Here is a 23,416-nt window from a genome sequence, read left to right on the forward strand (position 1 = left end):
ATGTTTGGTAGGTGAAGATTTTTTCCCATTCAGTAGGCTGTCATTTTGTCTTGTTGACCATGATCTTTGCTTTACAGAAGCTTTTCAGTTTCAGGAGGTCCCATTTATTGTTTCACTCAGTGTCTGTGCTACTGGGGTTATATTTAGGAAGTGGTCTCCTGTGCCAGTGCATTCAAGTGTACTTTCTCTTCTATGAGCTTCAGTGTGACTTGATTTATGTTGAGGTCTTTGATCCACTTGGACTTAAGTTTTGTTCATGGTGATAGATATGGGTCTATTTTCATTCTTCTACATGTTGATATCCAGTTATGCCATCACCAATTGTTAAATATGCTTTATTTTTTCCATTTGATATATTTTCCTTCTTTGTCAAAAATCAGATGTTTGAAGGTGTGTGGATTAATATTTGTGTCTTCGATTCAGTTCCATCGGTCCTCCTGTCTGTTCTTATGACAATACCAGGCTGTTTTCAGTACTATAGCTCTGTAGTAGAGTTGAAGTCAGGGATTGTCATGCCTCCAGAAGTTCTTTTATTGTACAGAATTGTTTTGGCTATCCTTGGTTTTTTGATTTTCCATATGAAGTTGAGTACTGTTCTTTTGAGGTCTGTGAAGAATTTTGCTGGAACTTTTATGGGCATTACTTTGAATCTGTAGACTGTTTTTGGTAAGACTGCATTTTTAGTTTGTTAATTCTACCTACCCAAGAGATCTTTCCACTTTCTGGTGTCTTCTTTAATTTTTTTTTCAAAGACTTAAAGTTTTCATCATACAAGTCTTCCACTTGTTGGTTAGTTACTCTAAGATATTTTATGCTATTTGTGGCTATTGCAAAGGGTGGTGTTTCTCTGATTTCTTTCTCAGCCCATTTATCATCTGTGTAAAGGAGGGATACTGATTTTTTTAAGTTAATCTTGTATAGTACTATATTACTTTCAGTAAGAAAGTATTTATGAGTTGTATAAGTTTATTGCTGGAATTTTGTGAGTCACTTGTGAAAACTATGATATCATGAGCAAATAGTGAGAGTTTGACTCCTTTTCCAATTTGTATCCCCTTGATCTCCTTTTGTTTTCTTATTGCTGTAGCTAGGACTTCAAGAACTATATTGGATAGATATGGAGAGAGTGAAGAACCTTCGCTTGTTCCTGATTTCAGTGAGATCGCTGGCAGTTCTCTCCATTTAGTTTGATGTTGGCTGTTGGCTTGCTGTAGATTGCCTTCCTTATGTTTAGGTATGTTCCTTGTATCCCTGTTCCCTCCAATACCTTCATCATGAAGGGATCTTGTATTTTGCCAAAAGCTTTTTCAGTATCTAAGGAGATGATCATGTGGTTTTTACTTTTTAGCTAGTTTATATGGTGGATTACATTGACAGATTTTTGTATGTTGAACCATCCCTGCACCTCTGGGATGAAGCTGACTTGATCATGGTGGATGATGGTTCTGATGTGTTCTTGGATTCATTTTGCCATTATTTTACTTAGCATTTTTGCATCAATGTTCATGTGTGAGATTGATCTGTAATACTCTTTCTTAGTGATTTCTTTATGTGGTTTGGGTATCAAGGTAATTGGAGCCTCATAACAACAGTTTGGCCATCTTCTTTCTGTTTCTATTGTGTGGAACAATTTGAGGAGTATTGGTATTTGATCTTCTTTGAAAATCTTGTAGAATTCTGAGCTAATACCATCTTGTCCTGGGCCTTTTTTGGTTGGAAGACTTTTGATGACTGTTTCTATTTCTCTAGCAGTTATAGTTCTATTTAATTTGCTTATCTGGTCTTGATTTAATTTTGGTAAGTGATATATACCCAGAAAGTTGTTTATTTTCTTTAAGTTTCCAATTTTGTGGAGTACAGGTTTTCAAAATATGACCTGATGATTCTCTGGATTTCCTGTTTGTCTGTTCTTATATCCCTGTTTTCATTTCTGTTTTTGTTAATTTGAATATTCTCTCTCTGCCTTTCAGTTAGTTTAGATAAAGGTTTGCCTAATTGTTGATTTTCTCAAAAAGTTAACTCCTAGTCTCATTGATTCTTTGTTGTTTTCTTTGTTTCTATTTTGTTGATTTCAGTTCTCAGTTTGATTATTTTCTGCCATCTAGTTATCTTGGTGAGTTTGCTTCTTTTTGTTCTAAAGTTTTCAAATGTTCTGTTAATTCACTAGTGTGGGATTTTTCAAGAATCTTTATTTAGGCATTTAGTGCTGCTATGTACTTTCCTCCTAATACTGCTTTCATTGTGTCCCATAGATTTGGGTATGTTGAGTGGTCATCTTCATTGAATTTTAGGAAGTTTTTAATGTCTCCTTTTCTTCCTTGAGCCATTGATGCTTCAGGTGAGCATTGCTTAATTTACATGTGTTTGTGGACTTCCTGGAATTAGTGTTGCTGTTGAATTCTAATTTTGAGCCATGGTGATCCGATAGGATACATGGGGTTATTCCAATTTTTATGTATCTTCTGAGGTTTGCTTTTATTCTGAGTATGTGGTCAATTTTAGAGAAGGTTCCGTGACATGCTGAGAAGAAGGTATATTCTTTTATGTTGGGATGGAATGTTCTATAAATGTCTGTTAGGTCTATTTGAATCATAACTCTGTTATTTCCTTTATTTCTCTGTTAATATTCGGTCTGCCAAATATGTCCAGTGGTGAGAGTGGAGTGTTGAAGTCTCCTACTATTAGTGTGTGGGGTTTAAAGTGTGATTTAAGCTTTAAAAGTATTTCTTTTACATATGAGGGTACCCTTTGTATTTGGGCCATAGATGTTCACTATTGGAATTTCCTTTTGCTGGGCGGTAGTGGCACACGCCTTTAATCCCAGCACTTGGGAGGCAGAGGCAGGTGGATCTCTGTGAGTTCGAGGCCAGCCTGGTCTACAAGAGCTAGTTCCAGGACAGGAACCAAAAAGCTACACAAAAACCCTGTCTGGAAAATTCAAAAAAAAAAAAAAAAGAAAGAAAAAAAGAAATTTCCTCTTGATGGACTTTTTTCTGTAACTAATATGAAATGCACTTCTCTGTCTTGTTTGATTGATTTTAGTTTGAAGGCTATTTTGTTATATATTAGGCTAGCTACACCAGATTGTTTTGTTTTTTGCTCCATTTAATTGGAAAATTTTTTCCAAACCCTTTACTCTGAGGCAATGTCTTCCTTTGAGGTTGAGGTGTGTTTCTTGTATGCAACAGAAGGACTGATTCTGTTTTCATATCCAATCTGTTAGCTTATGCCTTTTTATAGGTAAGTTGAGTCCATTTACATTAAGGCATATTAATGGCCCATGATTATTATCTACTGTTAATTTAGTTTTTGTTGTTGATAATGTTATTTCATGTGTTTTTCCCTTTTTTAGGATTTGCTGCTGTGAGATCATCAATTGTCTCTGTTTTTCTCTTTTTTTGTAATCAACTTCCTTGTGTTGGCATTTTCTTTCTATTACTTTGTCTATGACTGTCGGGCTAGGCATTGGTTAAATTTGGTTTTGTCACGGAATATCTTGTTTTGTCCTCTAATAGTTATTGAAAGTTTTGCTGGATATAGTAGTTTGGGCTGGCATCCGTGTTTTCTTAATGTTTGCATAATGCTTAACCAGGACCTCCTGGTTTTCATTGTCTCCATTTAGATGTCAGGTATAATTCTGAAAAGTCTGTTTTTGTATATTACATGGCCTATTTCTTTTGCAGTTCTTAATATTATTTCTTTATTCTGTATGTGTAGTGTTTTGATTATTATTTGGCAAAGGTACTTTTTTTGATCCATTCTATTTGGTGTTCTGTAAGCTTCTTGTATCTTCATAGGCATATCTTTCTTTATTATTTTGAATATATATATATATATATGTATATATATATATATATTCTCTGCTTGTGAGTTGAACTTCTCCTTCTTCTATACCTATTATTCTTAGGTTTGGTCTTTTCATGGTGTCCCATATTTTTTGAATATTTTGTGTCCCTATTTTGTTAGATTTAATGTTTTCTTTGACTGATGAGTCTATTTCCCCTATTGCATCTTCAGCACTTGAGATTCTCTCTTCCATCTTTTGTATTCTGCTGTTTATGCTTGCATTTTTGGTTCCTGATCATTTTTCTCATGATTTATGTTTCTACAATTACCTTTGCTTATGCTATCTTTATTGTCTCTGTTTCAGTTTTTATGTCTTGAATAGTTTGTTTCACATGTTTGTTTTCTTTTTCTTGGTTTTCTGTATGGGATTTGTTGATGACTTCCAATTTTTTTGTTTGTCTTTTTATTTCATTTCCTCTTTAATGGTCTCAAACATTCTCCTAAAGTTATTTTTTAAGATCATTTTCTTCAGATCATCTATATTTGGTGGTTCAAGTCTTGCTGTTGTAGGGTCACTAGTTTTAGTAATGTCAGTAGTGTGTATTCTTACCTTGTTTACCCATCTTTTCCTCTGATTGGTGTATTTGGGGCTGTCTGTTACTCTGGTGATCAATCTTCTAGGTGCCAATGGATCCAAGGTTCAGATGGTTGCTCCTCATGGTGCAGTCAGTACCATGGGTCCAATCATCCCATTTGTCTATCCATGTTCCTGGAGGTCCACTCAGAGCTCTGGGGTTTGCTCTGTTTCTGCTCCTGTAGAGGTTGGGTCTTATCCAAGTGTGGTGGCCATAGTATCTCTGGTAAGGAACTAACTGGTCCGGTCCCAACCATGCAAGGTAGCTATAGGTCTATGATGGTGACTAGTTCTGTGGGTTTGGAGGGAATAACAGAGGAACAAAGATACATAGGATAAATGGCTGAAAGTAACAACAGAGAGGTAGGAAAGAGCTAGGGGGGGGATCTTGGTATTGAGCAGGAGGCCAAGTCTTAAGGTTATGTAAGTGAGTTTGGAGAAAGATCTCAGGCTAGTATAAAATGGCAAATCTAAAAGTGGCCTGTGAAGAACAGAATAGAGGAGAGAACAAAATTAGTCTACCTGAGTCCTTGCCAAATACGGCAGCTCTGGATCCCTTGCAGAAGGATGTTCTATGATTTATGTTGGAGTAAAAATCAAATGGAGATTGGCTATTCCCAATTATTACAATAGGTTGAAAGGATGAATTAATTATACCCTGCATCCACACCATGATCACAAATGGATTACCTCTTTTTTAAACTAATTAAATCAGTAGTTTTTAAAATGTGGGTCATTACCCCCTTTGGGGCCAAGTAGCCCTTTTGCAAGGGTAACCTAAGACCATAGGAAAACATATATGTATATATATATGTATATATATATTTCATAACAGTAGCAAAATTACTATTATAAAAAAACAGAGAAAGTAATTTTATTGTTGGTAGTCACCACAACATGAAGACTGTATTAAAGGATCTTAACAGTAGGAAGGTTAAGAACCACTGCAATATGTCCAATTGGCACTGCTACAAGGGGTCAAGTTATTTTAGCTCCTATACAGTGCATAGTGTATGGCATGTTTCAAAACTCTGAAAGCTAGCCAGTAGGAATGAAACTTCCATAACATTTATTCATCTACCATCTTTCCCTGTCTCCATTTCACTCATATCCTCTTGATCTATACAACCTTGTATGTATGTGTGTGCATACACATATGTATGCATGTGTTTCATGCATACCTAAGCATAACATTGGGCATCAGAAGACAACTTAAAAGATTCAGTATCTCTTTCCATGCTGTGGTTCTATTCCCAGATATTAAATTCTGATCATCAGGCTTTTGAACAAGCATCTTTCCCACTGAGCTTTTGTTGGGTGTAGGGGCAACAGGTCTTGTGTTTATAGCCATGGTTGTTTTATATCCATGATTGTTCATGATTGCAAGACCAAGTCATACACAATAGATATCAGTTCATAATGAACTTCTTAATAATAATTCCAGAATTGCGTGGCCAAAACTTGTGAATCATTGAGGTTTTCTGGCCAGTCAGTCTAGTTGAATCTGTGAACTATAAGTTCAGTAGCAGACCTGCTTTTAAAAATAAGATAGAGAATGATCAATTGTAGCTGAAAATATGGAATGTTGTATTTTGTGGTTGTTGTTTTGATTTGGTTTGGTTTGGTTTTGGTTTTTGAAGACAAGGTTTTTCTGTAGCTTTGGAACCTGACCTGGGACTAGCTCTTATAAACCAGGATGCCCTCAAACTCCCAGAGATCCACTTGCCTCTGCCTCCAGAGTGCTGAGATTAAAGGCACATGACATCATTGCCCTACTAGAATGTTGTATTTCTTAAAAATTTTTTCTTGTATAAAGTATTATATTAAATTTCCTTCAATCGTGTTACTACTTGTTTTTATCTTAAATACATGTTAATATTTTGGGAAAACTTTTAGGAACTACTATGGTATGAATGGGTCTCCTCCTGATGTGCAGATGATGAGAAAGAAGGTTTGGCCTGCGGACCACTTTTGCCAGAAGTCCAACCGAATAACAATGTTTGATTTTTGATTTGAATGTCCAAATCCATGACCTAAATAACCCTTTTCCTTTTCAACTATCTTCATATTTAATTATAATAGTATGAGATCCACCAATATAGACATCAGTTTAAATTTCAGTTTTTCTACATTTTTATAGATAGATTTTTAAGTGAACCTAGCCACAGTAAAAGATTGCATTATGATGGTATACTTTTATAGGCTTAGATGTCTAATAATTTTTGGGAGCTTTTTATCTGTGTTTTTAATTAGTATACAACAGGACTTACTATAACCTAACCTTGTTTGGGGAAAACAAACTATCCTGTTAATGTGATCACTATTTTTGAGTTTTTTTAAAAAAGTTACTATAATAATTGCTTAAACTAGAAGTTCACTATTCTCGTTTGTTAGGACAACTTATAAAATTATTTTTTACTGTAGGGCTACCCCCATACCACTTAGTCTGGGTGGTATAATAATAAAGGCACAGTTTAGATACTGTAGGATATAGTGGTCATATTCAAAACTCAAGTAATATGAAGACATGGCATAAGAACTGCTAAAGTCATAAGCTATTCTCTTTGCCAATTATCGATGTCCTTTAATCAAGACAAATGCAGTAGAAATTATATGTAGCAGATTTTTCCATTTTTGAGTATGCATCTTTAATTAGTCTTCTAAAATACTTTTAGAGAGAGGCTCTTACTCTTTATTATAGTTTGGTCTCAAAACACATATGTAGCCAAGGCAAAGTTCAAACATGAGATCTTCCTGATCTCATCTCCACTATGGTAGTAGATTCAGGAACATATGTGTCCTTTCCTGACTAATATTTCTTTTCTGGGAGGATTCATGACATTAGGAACCTTTAATATTTGCAGAAATCACTATTTTTGTTTTTATATTAACCGTGATCTGCACAGCAGAGAGTTTAAGTTATTAATCTCTCACTCCAAAGGTCATGTTCAGTGTGCAATTCTTCCATTATTAATGCAATTTCCAATGTTCTTATTTTCAATCCAAATCTTTACTTAAGATATATGGAAATTGTGTAGATCATTGATAAACATTAATAACTCTGGAAAGATTATTTTTTCTGCCCTGTATACTATTCTACTATAGTAGTTAGCAGAAACTTTTACTGGCCATACAACTTGAGAAAAAATATTAATACCATTTTTTTTTCAATGGCAAAATATGAAGAATAACATGTTTATCTGTGGACTTATGGTAATAATTAGATAAGAAATGTAATGTTAATAGCTGATATAACACCTACCCATGCTGAAAATAACTCAGGAATATAGTCACTATTAGAATTCATCAGGACCCATTTCAGACTGGAATTTCAATAACTCCAGAGTTAAGAATACTCACAATTCCAGAGGACCTGAATTCATTTTCCAACCCCACGTGACTACTTTCAAGCCTCTGTAACTTTAGTTCCAAGGTATCTACACACTCTCTTTGTCCTTTATGAGCACCAGGAACATTTATACATACATACATACATACATACATACATACATACATACATGCAAGATAAATCATCATAACCATAAAAAGTAAGTATACTTTTAAAAACAAAAACAAAAAGTAAAATAAAAAAAAGCAGAAAATCTTCCATAGTTCTCTTTTGAATCAAAATCAGTGCTTTTCTTAAGTCAAAATATTAAAAAAAAACATACAAACAAAACCGCAAAGAATCCATTTCAGACTACTGAACAGAGCACCAAATTACTAATTTTATTTGATTAAATAAAACATATAAACCATTTCACATATGTATGGATTATCATCTTTCTTTATATAATAAGCACAAAACATACTACTTGGTTGATGGTAGCTCACCAACATACACATGGGTTTTATAAAGACACAAAAAGTGTGGAAGCAATAAATTTACAGAATGCTTAATTAAAAATAAAAATGTGTTTAATTAAAATACACTAATTGGGTATAGATAATCCTTCCGAATGATTTAAATCTCATTATTTGTGGATCTTAAACTCAACTTTTATTCTGTTTCCAAGCATTCATTTTGAAGACTTTCAACATCAAAGCTCCAATGGAAGTTAAAACTTGATTACTACTAATCGAAGGTTTAAGGCCTCTGTTCTTGCATTGTGAGAAACCTTAATTGGAGGTAATTTATAAGATTGTTGCCTCATTAAGTAATTAGAGAGAAAGAATGAGATCATTCTAACTTTTTCAGCACAACCTACTATATGGAAAAAAAACTTTGCCATTTTACTTTGATCTGGACTATAGGAAATATACTTTTCAATTCGGAAACTGGGATCTTGTCTGCCATTGTTGTTAGTCAGCAATGCGACATGAGTACTTACTCAGAGACACTGGTATAGGACAGTAGTATTTTCATTTTTCTTTATGTTCTAGAGTAAACTTTTTAATTGGTAGTAAAGCCGCTGAGCAAAAAGAATCAGGTTCTTTTAAATTTAATTTTGTGGAATGTAGCATAGCAATTAAAAAACACATCCACTATGCAAACGTTTTGAAGTTGCTTTTAAGCATTTGGGAAGATGAACATGTTTGACCATGACATTATCTGCTTAAGTGATAAACAAACGTCAAAATGGTATAGTAGGCAAAACCCTTGATGTGAAAGACAAGCTTCTTCTTTTCTGTTAAAAATACAGGAGTTTCAAAAGTCTACTAAAATTTACACATTGTCCAACTTATTTTTGTTTTAACCTTAAAAAATGTTCACAAATAATTTCTTCTAGTGATTATAAAATTTTTCAGGTAGGCTTTTTAGGGAAAGGTTTTAGAGGAAAAATGCATCTTTTTAATGTAGCATCATTAATGCTCACAGGTTGATTGCTCTGAATAAAATAAATTACTAGAAGAAATATATATCAATCTTGAGCATTTTATGATTGAAACAGCAAATGATGAAGCAACTAAATGTATCTAAATATATGTTCTATGCCAGGGTTTTTATAGCTATTATCTTCTTTCATTTCCACAAAATTGTGATCCTACCCACAAATATCAGAAAAAACACAGAAGCTCACCAAAGGGAACACATTAAGAAACTATTAGATATACTATTTGAACTGAGCACATTATAGAACTACATTCTAACTCTTCAATTTATTTCCTTTAAAGTACAATGACAGAGTGTTCATTTTTGTGTGAGCCTGAATATGCTATGAAATATTTGACAACTTCTTGTAGAAAGATTCAAGTACATACTTTTGGTCCTTGGTTCCCAAGAATGCAAAACTAAACTTTGTAAGAACAGCACAGCCTCTCATGAAAGATGCAAACAAACAACTTTAGTAAAATCAGATTGTGTCTTTGCAGTATTTCCAAATAAAGTTTAATATAGTTGCATGATTGCTCTGAAATCTAATGTGGATTACTGATTCTATGAATAAGCTGGTGAAGATGGGCTTATTAGCTTCCAGACGTCTTCATCTAACATCATGGATATTTTTCTACCAATTCCATGTTTGGAATCAGGGTTGCTGTAACCCCACTAAATAATCAGATATTAGTTTCTCATGAGTGATCTGACATACTGTTTCTTGACCTACTGCATTTTGTAAATATTTTGTAAGCTCTCTGACATCATATTGGGAATCAAGTATATATTAGAATGTAGTTTCTTGACAACAGCATACAGACGATTATGGATGTTACTGCATATTACAATTACTAATAGAAGAATTTCATTTAATATATTATGAACAATAATTGTTTTAAATTGAAATTTCTAGTGACAATCAGGACAGTACTGATTAGCCACCTAATCTTATAAAGAATACCATTATGGTGAAATGAAAACAAGACTATACATTGTTTAGAGTGTGAAATGTTCCTAAGGTTTTGCCATGTGTATTAAATTATATTTGTTTGAGTCTAGAACACACAAGCGTAGGGCATACATTCTGTCTGTGGGAAGGTAACTTTGAGTTGTCAATGTAAATAGCTAGTGTAAATGCAATAAAATGATCCATTCAGTTCATGAGGCATCAATTCAAATTTCTGGGACAGAATATAGTTTTACAGTCTTCTAGTAGAATTCAAGACTGTATTTACATATGTATTTTATAAATACTTATATGTTTGTTTTAATTTTTTTCTGTTTTGGTCATCTGACTTATTGGAAAATCTATTTAATACTTAAAATAAAGGAATAGTCTACTGTATTATTGTTGTGATGTCTTGATCATCACACTTGGCTACATTAATAATTCAAATTAAATTTCTTGGTAAATTTTCTTTTCGATTTTTCATTATTATATGAATGATGAGATTTTTCAGTTTCACTTATGTCATGAGATTCACTTTTTATACTTTATTCTGTGAGGTGTATTTTACCCATTATATAAAAGATAGGAGAGTATTTGCTGTGTTAGAGAAATAATAATCATAAAAGATGTTTTACATAACCATGAGATTATTTTAAAGAATAGATAATATTTTATATGCAGTATTAAATTGTAAAAATGTGAAATTATAGTTTTATTATTGAAATATCAATACAATTTTTCATCAGGAAAATGGTTCAAACTAGATGGGGTCCATGAGCAAAGAGGTGAATGAAGACACAAACTCCCATCCCTAACCAGAAAGCTGTCTCCAATTGACAACTGCTTATAAACAATTAGTTTTCTCCAGTAGAGTCTCAATAGGTATATAATCCACACTTAAGCATAGGCCACATACCCAGCAGAAGATAACCACAGAAAACAATCTCTTATATTGTTTTGTTTGGGCTTTTTCTTTAAATCTTGCATCTTTTGCTGTTATATTATTGTTTCTGAATTTGTGTTTTTATGGTTTTTGTTTGTGTGCACTTGTGTTTGTGTGGGTTGTGCTTTTTCATAATTATCTTTAATTTTGTTGCTGGTAGTAGTCTTTTTTTTTCTTTTGCCTGTTTGTTTTCTAAGTAGAGAGAGAAAGAACTCATAAAATTGAGTGAGTGGAACATGGGTAAAGATTAGAGGAGTAAAATGCATGATCAAAACACATAGTATAAATTTATAACAAAAGAGAAAATGAATGATTCTATTCTTTGTGTGCTTGGTGCTCACAGTCAAAAGAATACTTTCTGTGGCTGAGCAAATAGATTGACAAATGTCTAGTCATTACAGGTAATTATGAAGTACACCTGATTGCTTCATTTCAGATTTTTGAAATCTCATTCTCTAAAAGAACAGAGCAGAAAAACACCACTTATTCTGAAATTTTAAGATCACATAGAAACTTGAATAATTTTACTTGTTGGGTGTTAATGTATTCTAACAGAATAATCTGAGGTTCCTTTCAATTTTCCTGTATAAGTCATGCAATATGTCTTGAAGTATTTTATTACCATTGAAGAATAGTCTAAATTTAATCTGTGTCTGTTTGTGTGTGTGTGTGAGTTTGTTAAGTCTGTGTTTGTATTGAGAGAGAAAGAGAAAAAGAGAAAATTGAAGAAATTATATGTTTCTACTACAAAAATGGGCTAGATAATAGTATTTTTAACCATGAAAGTAATGTGTCTGGGCATGGAAAAATTTAAGTGTACATGAGTGGCAAGGAAATGAGAAAAACTAAAGGGTCAACCATATGAAAGATTTATGAGAAATTATAAAGATATATTAAGTAATATAATACAAATGTAAATTAAATTTTTGTTTAGAGGTACCTATTGTGGGTAGAAAAAGTTGGCACTAGAAACTATTAATTATTAAACAAAACTCTAGAGTCAATGTAGGCTACTTGGTACTCCTAAGCAGATATTTCTGTGGATAACTATATTGATAAGGAAATTGATACTATAACAATGAATAAAGTAAAAAATAAGATTCATGAGTTAATAAATTGTCCTTGCTGTTTTATCTGCTAAATTACTAGGAGAGTCAGTGAAAAGTGATCAATTATTTTTGGAATATCATCTTTAAGTGTGTTATTGTGGGGGAAAGTGTGTTGATTCTTTTGGAAGTAGGGAGTATGTAATAGTTTATCTATTGAAAATATAAAAAAAGAAAACACAAAATGTAAAATTTTCCTTGAGAGTAGTGACAGGTGCCTGAGGGTAAGTCTCAGAATATATAAGCATAAATACGAAGGAGAGATACCCAGATTCTTCATGACAACCTCTGTAAACATATTACGTTAAGTGACTTTGTGCATGCCATTTCCTGATATTGTTTCATATTAACTATTATTCTATTATTTTTTTGTACATAAGTAAGTCAATAACTAACAAAAAGCCCTCAGCCCAGCCACATTGCTAAAAGTCTGTTGACTGTTTTACTGTGGGAGCCACTGCCTCTTTGCATAATTTAGACAAGGATGAGGGTGCTCCAGAGAGGCAAAGTTTATCCGGGAATTGATGAATAGTGCTGTGGTAAGTCTTAGCATATAAAAACGTAGAAAAGCAACCTCAGACTTTATAGAAAGAAAGCTTCGTATCCCAGTGATTATAAAAGGGGGAATCATTTATTTCAGGTAGACACAGTTCTCCTTCAAGGAATGACTCTTCCACACCCCGTGTTGAGAAGAGCTGCAGCACAAGTGTTAACATGGTTTTTCAAGCTTAGCTACACAAGTACATGCAAAGAAGAAAAAGGAGGAGACCATTGTTTCATCAGAAAAGCAAGCACTTTTCCCTGGCATCATGTCTTTGGATATGTATCGCCTTGGAGAAATGTATAAAACCATTTAATATGTGGAGCAGTCTTAGAAAACTAGAGATTTTTGTACAAAGAAATCAATCCACTGAAAGAATGCCCACACAAGGTTGTTAGGGCTTAGGGTAGCCACACAGAGGAACTTTCAAAAGAACCCCAGGCCTTTGTTACTGACCTGCATTAACATAGTCGGCTTACACCTTCTCCAGGCCTGAGTCACACTGGGTATTACAAATGAAACCAGAACCGTGATGAAAATACTGATACAAAACAGTCTCAAGGTGATCATTCCAAAAATACCCTTCCTTTCAAAATTAAACAGGTTAGTCCAGGGTTTCTTTTTGAATGTTTCAGTTTAAAAAAGGTTTATCAAGAAAATACTAGTGTTTAAAACATCTATTAAAATGTCTATTAAATGACAGGATTTTTTAAATAGATTATTTCTTAGAAAGAATAATTCAAAAGCTATCTTCCAAGAAAACGTAACTATAAACTTCAAAATGCAACTTAAAAAACATTACTTGTTTCCTTGCATATTCTTCCACATCCTGGAGGGAAAAAAAAACTCCAAACTTGTTTTGTTTTCATGCTTGGGTATTTACAGTTTTAAAATATTCTAAGAATAGAAGCCAATTTTCAGTACAAATCAACTTGAATTCTAAAACTACTCACTTTTTCCTATCATTTCACAAATATTGTCCAGCTCACAATGCCTATCCACATGACTTTTATGATTTCTAGTAGATCCTGGAAGTGTTAGGGAGCTAGCTCCAGTGTCAGTTTGACAGAATTATAAACACGCATGAAACAAACACCAAAGAAAGTTTGAGTGATGTGCATCTTTATCAGGAAAATAAAAGCAGATCAGCATAGTCTAACTGCAGTAGTTAAAGCTGAGATGGGCATCTCAAGGTGCTCTGCCAAATAATAGAGTTCAAATACTTTTTTTTATATTAGGCAATGCATATTAGGTGTGGCTTTACTTTTAGCAGCTTAGTCAGATGGCATGCTAACGGCTGCAGTGTCATTTTCCCTGTATTCATCTCATTTCTGCATGCTGATGGAGTCTGTCTGCTAGAGAATGCATGAGAAATAGGACATGCAGTGTTTTGATAGTTACAATACACCCACAATCCTGAATGTGAATAATTATTAACCCTGATCTTTCTCTAAGGCAACTGCTATTTGTTACTCTTCTATTAATAAATTAGCACGATGTTCCTAGTTAGCTCTTTTGATCTATCTCCTATGCACTTAAGTATACAAAATATCAGGCCTTGCATGTCAAAGACTACTGCTTGCCACCAAAGAAGATTGAAGTGTTTTGGTTAGAGACTGATTCTTCAGATCAAATTGCCAACATTCACATATTTTACTTTAGGTTGCAAGTCTAGTAGAGTGCATAACCAGAATTTTGTATTTAGATTAAAAAAAAATCCAAAACAATAAAACAAAACAAATAAAAACTGGTCTTTCTGTTTCTTAATTAAAACATCATCAGGTAATGATTATAAAGTAAACCTAGATGTATATAAAAATAAATAAATATTTTGAGAATAAAAAGAAAGTGAAGTAAAAGAATATATAATTTTTAGAATACTAAATCTTTGATATTTAAAGAAAAAATGTTCTCATATATCCATGACAATACCCACTAAGTGTGCCATTTGGCAAAGTTCAGTTGATTCTGTTGCTTCATTCTCTGATTTTTTTTTATATTCCTAGAAATTAAAAAAAAAAAAACACCAAAATCTTGTAAAGAGCAGAGCTGTGTTTCTCTATCCTTTGTTAATTAATTTAACTAAAAATTTTGAAAAACAAAAACGGTCCTTCCCTCGCCATAGCTCCAAAAGCTTGAATGTATGTAATAGAGAGACGAAGGCATCTCACGTTACATGCACACAAGCTTCATTCCACTAACAAACACGCCTTCTAGTATAAGCTTGAAAGTCTATTCTGCTCTTTCCAGCAACTATTTAATCTAAAACTGTACAGTTCTTTCCTATACTCATTCCTCTAACCTACTTTATAGTAACACCATAAACAGAGAGCTATCTGACATTATCTTCTGAAATCTCAATGCATAATAGCAAGTGATACAGGAAAAATATAAATAACTTATAGACTACCCAGCAAGATGATTCCACTCATTATACAAGCATATTTCCGTAGGGAGCAAAGACTTCTGCACAATTCAACCTAGTCAGTCAATATACTCAAATCCTCATCCTTAGAAATAAAGTAAAAAAGCCCACCAGACCTTGCTTACAGCTAAAAACAAAACTAGCAAAATGGACATGACCACTCTTGCATGGCACATGGAACAGTAGCCATTTCTATTGTTCATAGGGCAAGGGTCTAACTACCCATCCTGTTGGCCCAGAGTCTGCAACTCTGCAGTATGTAAATTGTGATGGAGAAAAACATTCTTTCTGCTGTATGTGTGTAAGGAGATAGGTCCTCTGGGTGGCTGTCCAAACCTGCCTGTGAAGGTCGAGTGCTGTCGGGACAGAGCTCCAGGGTCCTTTGGTTTCTCTGAGAACATGGAGAGCCCTTCTGTCTTCGTTGCTGGCTTCAGTAAACTTGGTCCCACAGCGGTCCTCGAGTTCTGGGGCACTTCTGAGGTGATGGCTTCATAAGTACCCCTTGACTGTTTCATAACACCTCCGAGTTCCTTGTCCTTCAAGAAATTGCTTAGACATAGACCAGGGAGTTGGCAGATGTTCTTGTAGGGACTGGTAGTCTGGTCAGCTGTGGAGTATCTAAAACGGTCCTCTGTGGGAGTATGTATTGCTTTTCTGTCCCTTGTGCTGAGACTTTGGCTCATGGTTCGATTCCGGTATGTAGACTGGGAAAGAAACAGAAAAGAAAAATCTTACAAAATCCTGTGTAGAAGAAGGTGGCCTGTAAGCATTTGCATACAGACCTGAAGCTCTCAATGACACAATAGAATGCTCCATGAAATTAAATTCTGAATTTTAATAAAACTTCAACAATCTTAAATGTTCAGTTTACTAAACAAAGGCATTTTGAAAACAGTTTAGTTGGTATAAATCTGAATTCTATACTTTTATCTGAAGATACAGACTTTTTTTTATTTTTTGTATTGGATAAGTACAAAATACGACAACTTACTTATGGACATACTCATTTAACAATGTACCCAGAGAGTTAACGTAATTCTCAGATTCATGATTTCTTGTACCTAAATAGTAACCTAGACCTTTAATTACTTGAAAGAATAAAAGTCATTGCAAGCCTGAAAGGATAGTGGAAGAACAGAGGAAATTTTAGAACATGGTTTGTCTAGATTTTTATATGCAACTTAAATTTCAAAAGCAGGCCAAATTACATACCATCTTCCTACTCTCAAGAATCTTAGAGATCTGCATGGAATCAAAATGCCCTTCATTTAGTCTTGCTTTGGAGGTGGCAAAGACTAGAAGCTGTCAATCACACTCCTCTAAAGCCCACAGTGCTAGGATTTAGAAAACATGTTGAGGTAGAAACAGAAACTGTATGCGCTATTGTTTGCTCAAATAAAACAAAAAGGATGTGTCATCGCTGCAAAGAATAACAGAAAATCCACGAGAAACAGATGGAAAGAATAAAGCAGAACTATGGGGATTGTGGTGTGATGGCACATGTGCAGATGGAGCCAGCACAATTTCCGGGAACTTGAAATGTAAATGATGTACAGTAGGGTTAAGTACTCATTGAAAATCAAATCTGCAAATCTTATATATGCCCATATCCCAAATTACTTATCCAGCTGTCATCACTCTGTTGCATAAGAGCTTTCACTGCTTCCACATTAAGTCATGCCAAAGCAAAGTGTGACTGTCATCTTCAAAATCCATTCTTCCCCTTCAATAACAGCATTGTCTGTCTTAACGCCTGAAAACTGTCTCGTGCCCTCCTTCCGCAGACTCATGCTTGCTATCTGGCAAATCACACCATCTAGTTAAACACTTCCTAAAACCACCATGGCACATATCCACTTGCCTGGCAATGCTAGGCATCTGACTGACATTTATAAATAAACTTACTTATTTAATACTTAGTGTTATTCAGTGTATATCACATACCAAGAACTCTGATAATGTCCTCACATCTGCTGTCACTATATTGCCATTCCACTTGAGACTCCAAGGTCATTATCACAGAAATGAGTCCCTATGCATTCTCCTGTGTTTCAAGTGTGCCTGACTATGTGCTTTTCTCATCCATTTCAGGTTGAAGAACTAAATGCAAAGACCTATTCCTTAAGATTTTGTCTCAAAGTTGTCATTGACCTGACATTTTTATTTTGTACCGTGGTCTTACTTACTGACCCCTTTACTCTCTTCCAAGCAACAAAGTAGATATAAAACAATATGCTATTATGATCCACCTTAAGACTAGTAAAAAATATCTCATTTCTTTGGAGGAACTAAAAGCAGTAATATTTATGTTAATTATTTAGGAGTTTCCTAGTCTCTTTTCTCCTTTTTTTCATAGCTCTTCCCCGGTAGTTATGGTCTTGGACTTCCTTATAAATTTGAGCCATTTCTTCTCTCCCTCTTTGTGGTCAGACGTTTACTAACACATTAACTCTGTCGTCAGAGGAGTGTCAGTCAACCCTGTCTTTGATTCCTTAGCCACATGAAGTCATGTGCTAGGCATGTGGCTTCTGCTCCTTAGTACTGTGAGAAAAGTTCTGTTTCCAGTGGAAGAAGACCCTTGAAAAGTAAGAGTGACAATGCCACTAATCCATCTTTTCATACTTACTAGCATTATTTTAAAGGCAAATCATAATTGCATACATGTGTGGGGTATAATAGAAGGTTTGATATGTGTGTACAATTTTGAGAGTTTAAATTAATATGAGTGACACAACCATTATCTCTTATATCTGTAGTGTGAGAGGGTCTGCTTTTCATCCTGGCCATCCAACTAGCTTACAATCAAAATAATTACACAGAAACTGTCTGCCACACTTCCCTTCTTCCCAGCATTCTGTTCTGTCTACTCCGTCCACCTAAGGGCTGCTCTATCAAAAGGCTAAGACAGTTTCTTTATTCAACCAATGAAAGCAACACACAAACACTTAAACCTCCTACACCATATATCAGTGGTGATTTGTTGCTTTTTTTTATTTCTGTTTCTACATGAGATTTCTGTGAAAGTAAAAAAAGATGGATGGAGGCCTGACTGTTATTGCTTTAATAGTACAGTAAGGTAAATTAATATTATTTTCTTGATGTCATCATTTTAGTCCTACTTGGATACTTTATGACACCAAATATACAATTTTAGTAAAAATACATGGTTCAACAACTGAATCCTACAGACTCCTTAATGTTCATCCTCTAATATGTTGTTTAGTACCAACATCTACAGTGGATCTATAACAAAAAATAAGCAAAATAAAATCTCTCTTTTAATTTTTATACAAAATACATAGCTAAGTCATTTATTTCCATTTTCTTAGAATGGGTTGCTCTTGACACCTCAGAATTTTCAAAAGTTCTGTTATGTTCAACACCATAGCAGAGTTTACAGTGGACATAACAACAAAGGAGTGAATAATATTGTAGTCAAAGACTTGAAGCAATTATTTACTAATGTGATATGCTTTATTGAGCACTTCTGATGCAGGAGCTGCATAAGGTGGTGCTGTGGAATAATCATTCTGTACACTGTGAAGACAAGTTGCTATCATTGTTAATGAAACGCTGATTGGCTGATGGCTAGGCAGGATTTTGGGGCCAGAAAAAATGATGGGGGAGAAAAAGCATGAGTTTCAAGCAAATCGACATGAGATTCATAGTGATTAGGATGGGAAGTACATACATAAATTAAGAGAGTCGGAGCAGGGCAGTGGTGGCGCATGCCTTTAATCCCAGCACTCGGGAGGCAGAGGCAGGTGGATCTCTGTGAGTTCGAGGCCAGCCTGGTCTACAAGAGCTAGTTCCAGGACAGGCTCCAAAACCACAGAGAAACTCTGTCTCGAAAAACAAAAAAAAAAAAAAAAAAAAAAAAGAGAGAGAGTCATAGCAGCACATGGATTAATAGAAATGGGTTAATTTAAGTTATAAGAGCTTCTGAAGGCAGGACTAAGCTATCATTAGGACATTTATAATTAATACTCTCTCTGTGTGGTTATTTGGGAACTAGCTAGGGGGACAGAAAACTCTGCCTACAAATGGTCCCCAAACAAATGTTTAGCACCTACATCCACATCTACATCCACATAAGACTTGAGAAAGCCAAAAAAAAAAAAAAAAAAAAAAAAAGAGTTCTAAACACACAGAATCAGAGCCAAATGCAGCTTCCTAGTCTGGTGCCTCTCATGCCAGAAGTATTACAGGGCTGCATCTTGTGGAAGCCGCCTGTGGGATGGAGTCAGCTGCCAAGTGCCATGTGCTAGCTCCACTCACTAAGCTGAGCAGTGGTGGTGGCTGACATAGCAGTTTAAGATCCATCGCATACAATCAAAGAACAATACAGATGCACAGTAAAGACAGACAGATCCAAATAAAAAAGTGAAACAAAACAAACAAATGAAAAAAACCCTCTACGCAGTTTATAGTGTGTTTAAAAAATACATAGACTCGGGAGAGAGAAGAGAAAAAATAAATACCATCATAGTTTTAAAAACAGTTTAAAAATAACAACGTCCTTAAAAAAGGAGTAAAGCAAAATAAAAACAAAAAGGATATAATAAGAAAAATGTAAATATGGGAAATATAGAGTCTGTATCTTTATTGTTATTAGGTTGTCTTTAGATTTTCTGATTTCTACTGAAGGAACAACAGCTGCTAAGACACATTGGATCATTAAAACTGCTATATTAAACTAACTCATATTTTAAAAATGTCTTGACCGCAAAATGGAAGTCAAAAGGTAAGTTACTTTGTGGGAAAGGTTATATATTGATTTCTACAGGTAATGAAAGGCTATGCATTCCTGTCAAGTTAATCTGGGTCATGTTTGATTGGAAAGATACCTTAAAAATCCTGCATACAGACATAAAGAAATAAACATAGAAAAACTACAAATCATTTAACATGAATTTTACTTGTTCAAATATAAAACAAAATTTTTTTCCTGACTTGCGTACAACACACAGTCTATGCTTGTGTCAATATAGACATGTATGTCATCTTTAAAAGTTTCTCTATTTTAAGAACAGAGAGACTAGCTACCAATAAAAACAGATATCCCAGGTGATCCAGCATTTCAAAATGATGCTGTTATACTCTCCTCAAAATTCTGCATCCAAAACAGCTTCAAGGTTACTGGCTGAGATGGTCCAGCCTCCCAAACTGTTTCACCCTGATTTTCTCAAGATTTCCCCAAGGATACCAGTGCCCACAGACAGTAGAATGCAGTCTAGAGAATGACACCCACATTACCAAGAGATGGGGTATGTGTAGGTTTTGGGTAATTTAATGGATTATGGATGTTTATCATTGTTTATGGGGGTATGTTACAAGTTGTTATTGGTCACAGTCAGAAAAAAAAGCTAAACATACTTAAATTCAAAGATTGCTTTCTAAAGGAAAAAGAGGAGATATGATATGTAGAAAGGTAGATTATTGGACCTACCTAAATTTAATAAATATATTAATCTCTAAATATTTTACATATGTATGTATTTTATAAGTTGATACAAATTTTAGGTTACTTTTGTTAATTGATGTATGCCCCTACTCTTGTTTGGGTATTATGTATATGCAGCTCAATTAAAATGTAATGTATAATTTAGAAATGTAGATTAATACTCATCTATAATCGTCTAACTTATAGTCATTTTAGGTATGTTTTCAATGTTGTACACAGGTATATTTAGATAAAAAGATGGTTTTCAAATACCTCAAGGACTTTCAGAATACGGTATTTAATATGCTTAATAGACTAAAGATTTTCATGGAAATGAGACATGCCTGCTCCTGACAGCACCAATTTGCTTCAAAAGAGGATGATAGGTGTCAAAGAAACTCCATATGGAGTTTGTTTTCTTTATGGTAACAGCTAGCTATTTGGACAAAAAAACAAAGCAAAAAAAAAAAAAAACCCTACCATTGTCTTAGATGCTGACAGTATACTGTTCAAACTGGATAATCAGAATGCAAAAAAGGTGCCTATCAAACTTTGCCAAGACAGGGTAGAGGAGTACTTCAAAATTCCCTGCTTCTTAAAATATCTGTCAGATTACTAGGTCTATAGGTTGTAGATGGATACCCTGATGTTACAGATAAACTTTGTGTGACTGTTTAGGCAGCCAGCTCTTTCTGTCGTTTCTATTAATTTTGGAAGTTGCTTGTTAAGCACTTCCTATTTACCCAGTTTATTATACCCTCTTCAGTTCCTTGCTTGGGATGACGACTATATATTTACAGTTGCAGTTCTTCCAAATCATGGTAGAAAGTAAATTAGATACAAAACTTTGAACTCTTTGGGAAAGGGAACCTAAAAGAGAAATTTCTCTAAATTTTATTTAGACAAAAGGGGTAAATGTTGCAGAAGAATTGTCCATCCATGCATTCTACTGTGTCTATAAAATAACCTTAAATTTAGGATGCAGTCAGCTATTGGACGACTGGAATTAACCATAAAGTTCTCGAAGGACTTTGCAGGTAGTTTAGAAAAAACAAGAATTGACATAGGGGGAATATAAGGGGTATTGTCCATGCTGGACATTCCTGAAGAACTTGGAGAGAGGGTCAACTAATTGTTCCATGTTTCCTGGATTCTACATAACTTTATTTCAATTTCTGATTTTCTAGGTTTTATTATACTAGACTAAACTAGGTAATCATTTCATCTGTCAGGTACAGTAATAGTTCTATATTCACAAAAGATTGGGCCCCAACCCTGCCATCAGGGAGCTTAAAATTTAATATTAAACTCAACTGGAATAAGAAACATTCTGAATGGCCACAAAGTGTTTCATATATTTTTAAATTTTCTTATTCATAAAAAGAAGATTTGTATTCCACCAACACCTCCAGCAAAGATTATTTTGAACATCTAAGAAATGTGAAAGTGAAAATGCCTGGTATTGTACCTTGAAAATAGTCATTTAACATTTATTCTTGATGACAGTAGTTATAATAATCCAAAAAGGAGAAAAAATATAAAGCAAGTAATAGACCATAAAATTATTTTGGTGTTTATTCCATCTTTTAGTAGCTAACGACTCTAAAGAATCTATCTCAAAACAAAAGTAATTTTCTCTCTAATATTAGTAATTTCATATTTATTACTGTACATTGGTTCTCAAGACACAAACTCTATCAAAGATATTTATAAAAGTTTATTAGGGAATATTTTCTAGCCAACAGTCATAGAGGAATGGAAAATGTGAGACGGACAGAGGAAGAGAGTAAACCATGCCAATAGATCAGTTGGGCAAGTGTGTAGTTGAGATGCTTCTTCATGCTCTGTTAAACACATGGTAGTCTGTTTACAAAACTCATCTAAGACATTATTAGATGATACTAGACTTTGGGTATAATTTTTTATTCATTAGAAAAAATGCTTCGAGAGAGCTACTTAAGAGCCATCAGGCACCAATATCTCCAGAAACTAAGTTAAGAAAGGAATGTCGTGTGTGTGTGTGTGTGTGTGTGTGTGTGTGTGTGTGTGTGTGTAAGAGAGAGAGAAAGAGAGAAGAACAAAAGAAGAGAAAGTGTGTTCTACTGTGTGATTATGTAAGTGAGTAAATGTGTGTGTGTGTGTGTGTGTGTGAGAGAGAGAGAGAGAGAGAGAGAGAGAGAGAGAGAGAGAGAGAGAGAGAGAGTTTCTATCAGAGGTAGGATGAACTATAAAGAAAAACACTGCATTTACTACATTGACCATTTAATCACACGATACATATTTTCTAGTAATTGTAGGATTATGAGGATTAATAGCAGAAAATATATCTTCAGTTAAAATACCTAATCTTAAAAATGTCATTAGCATTCTGCATGTGTATTTTTGAATTAAATTTTACAGTGCATTAAATAAGAAAACTAAGATGGAAAACATATATTTTATTTTACCTGTTTTATTTAAAAATAATATATATGTTTATCCCAGATAAATTTAAGTGCCTTACTATACAACTGATGGTAATTTCTGAGAAACTTTTAGAATTACAATCTTAAAATGGTTTTTCTTTTTGATTTATTAAACTTCACTTTCTTTTAAAATTGAAAATATATTTTTAAATGTTATCTGACTACACTTTCCCTCATTCATCTCTTGCCACATCCTCCCTACCTTTCTATCCACCTACTTTCATGCATTCTTTCTTTCTCTTTAAAAAACAAATAGCCCATTAAAAATATAATCAAATTGGAATAAAACAAAAATCTAGCAACATTTT

General features: G+C 34.0%; 1 protein-coding gene across 1 annotated transcript in view; it reads right to left on the reverse strand.

Annotated features, from left to right (window-relative positions):
* Positions 1 to 8,128: 8,128 nt before the first annotated feature.
* Ccser1 (coiled-coil serine rich protein 1) overlaps positions 8,129 to 23,416 on the reverse strand; it is a 1,132,558-nt gene continuing 1,117,270 nt past the window's right edge. The window contains exon 11 of the mRNA XM_075983940.1: positions 8,129 to 15,904. Coding sequence (XP_075840055.1) covers positions 15,419 to 15,904 — 486 coding nt within the window. The 3' untranslated portion in view covers positions 8,129 to 15,418. The remainder of the gene's footprint in view (positions 15,905 to 23,416) is intronic.

The sequence above is a fragment of the Microtus pennsylvanicus genome, chromosome 8, assembly GCF_037038515.1.
Source record: "Microtus pennsylvanicus isolate mMicPen1 chromosome 8, mMicPen1.hap1, whole genome shotgun sequence".
In the NCBI taxonomy this organism is placed as follows: domain Eukaryota; kingdom Metazoa; phylum Chordata; class Mammalia; order Rodentia; family Cricetidae; genus Microtus; species Microtus pennsylvanicus.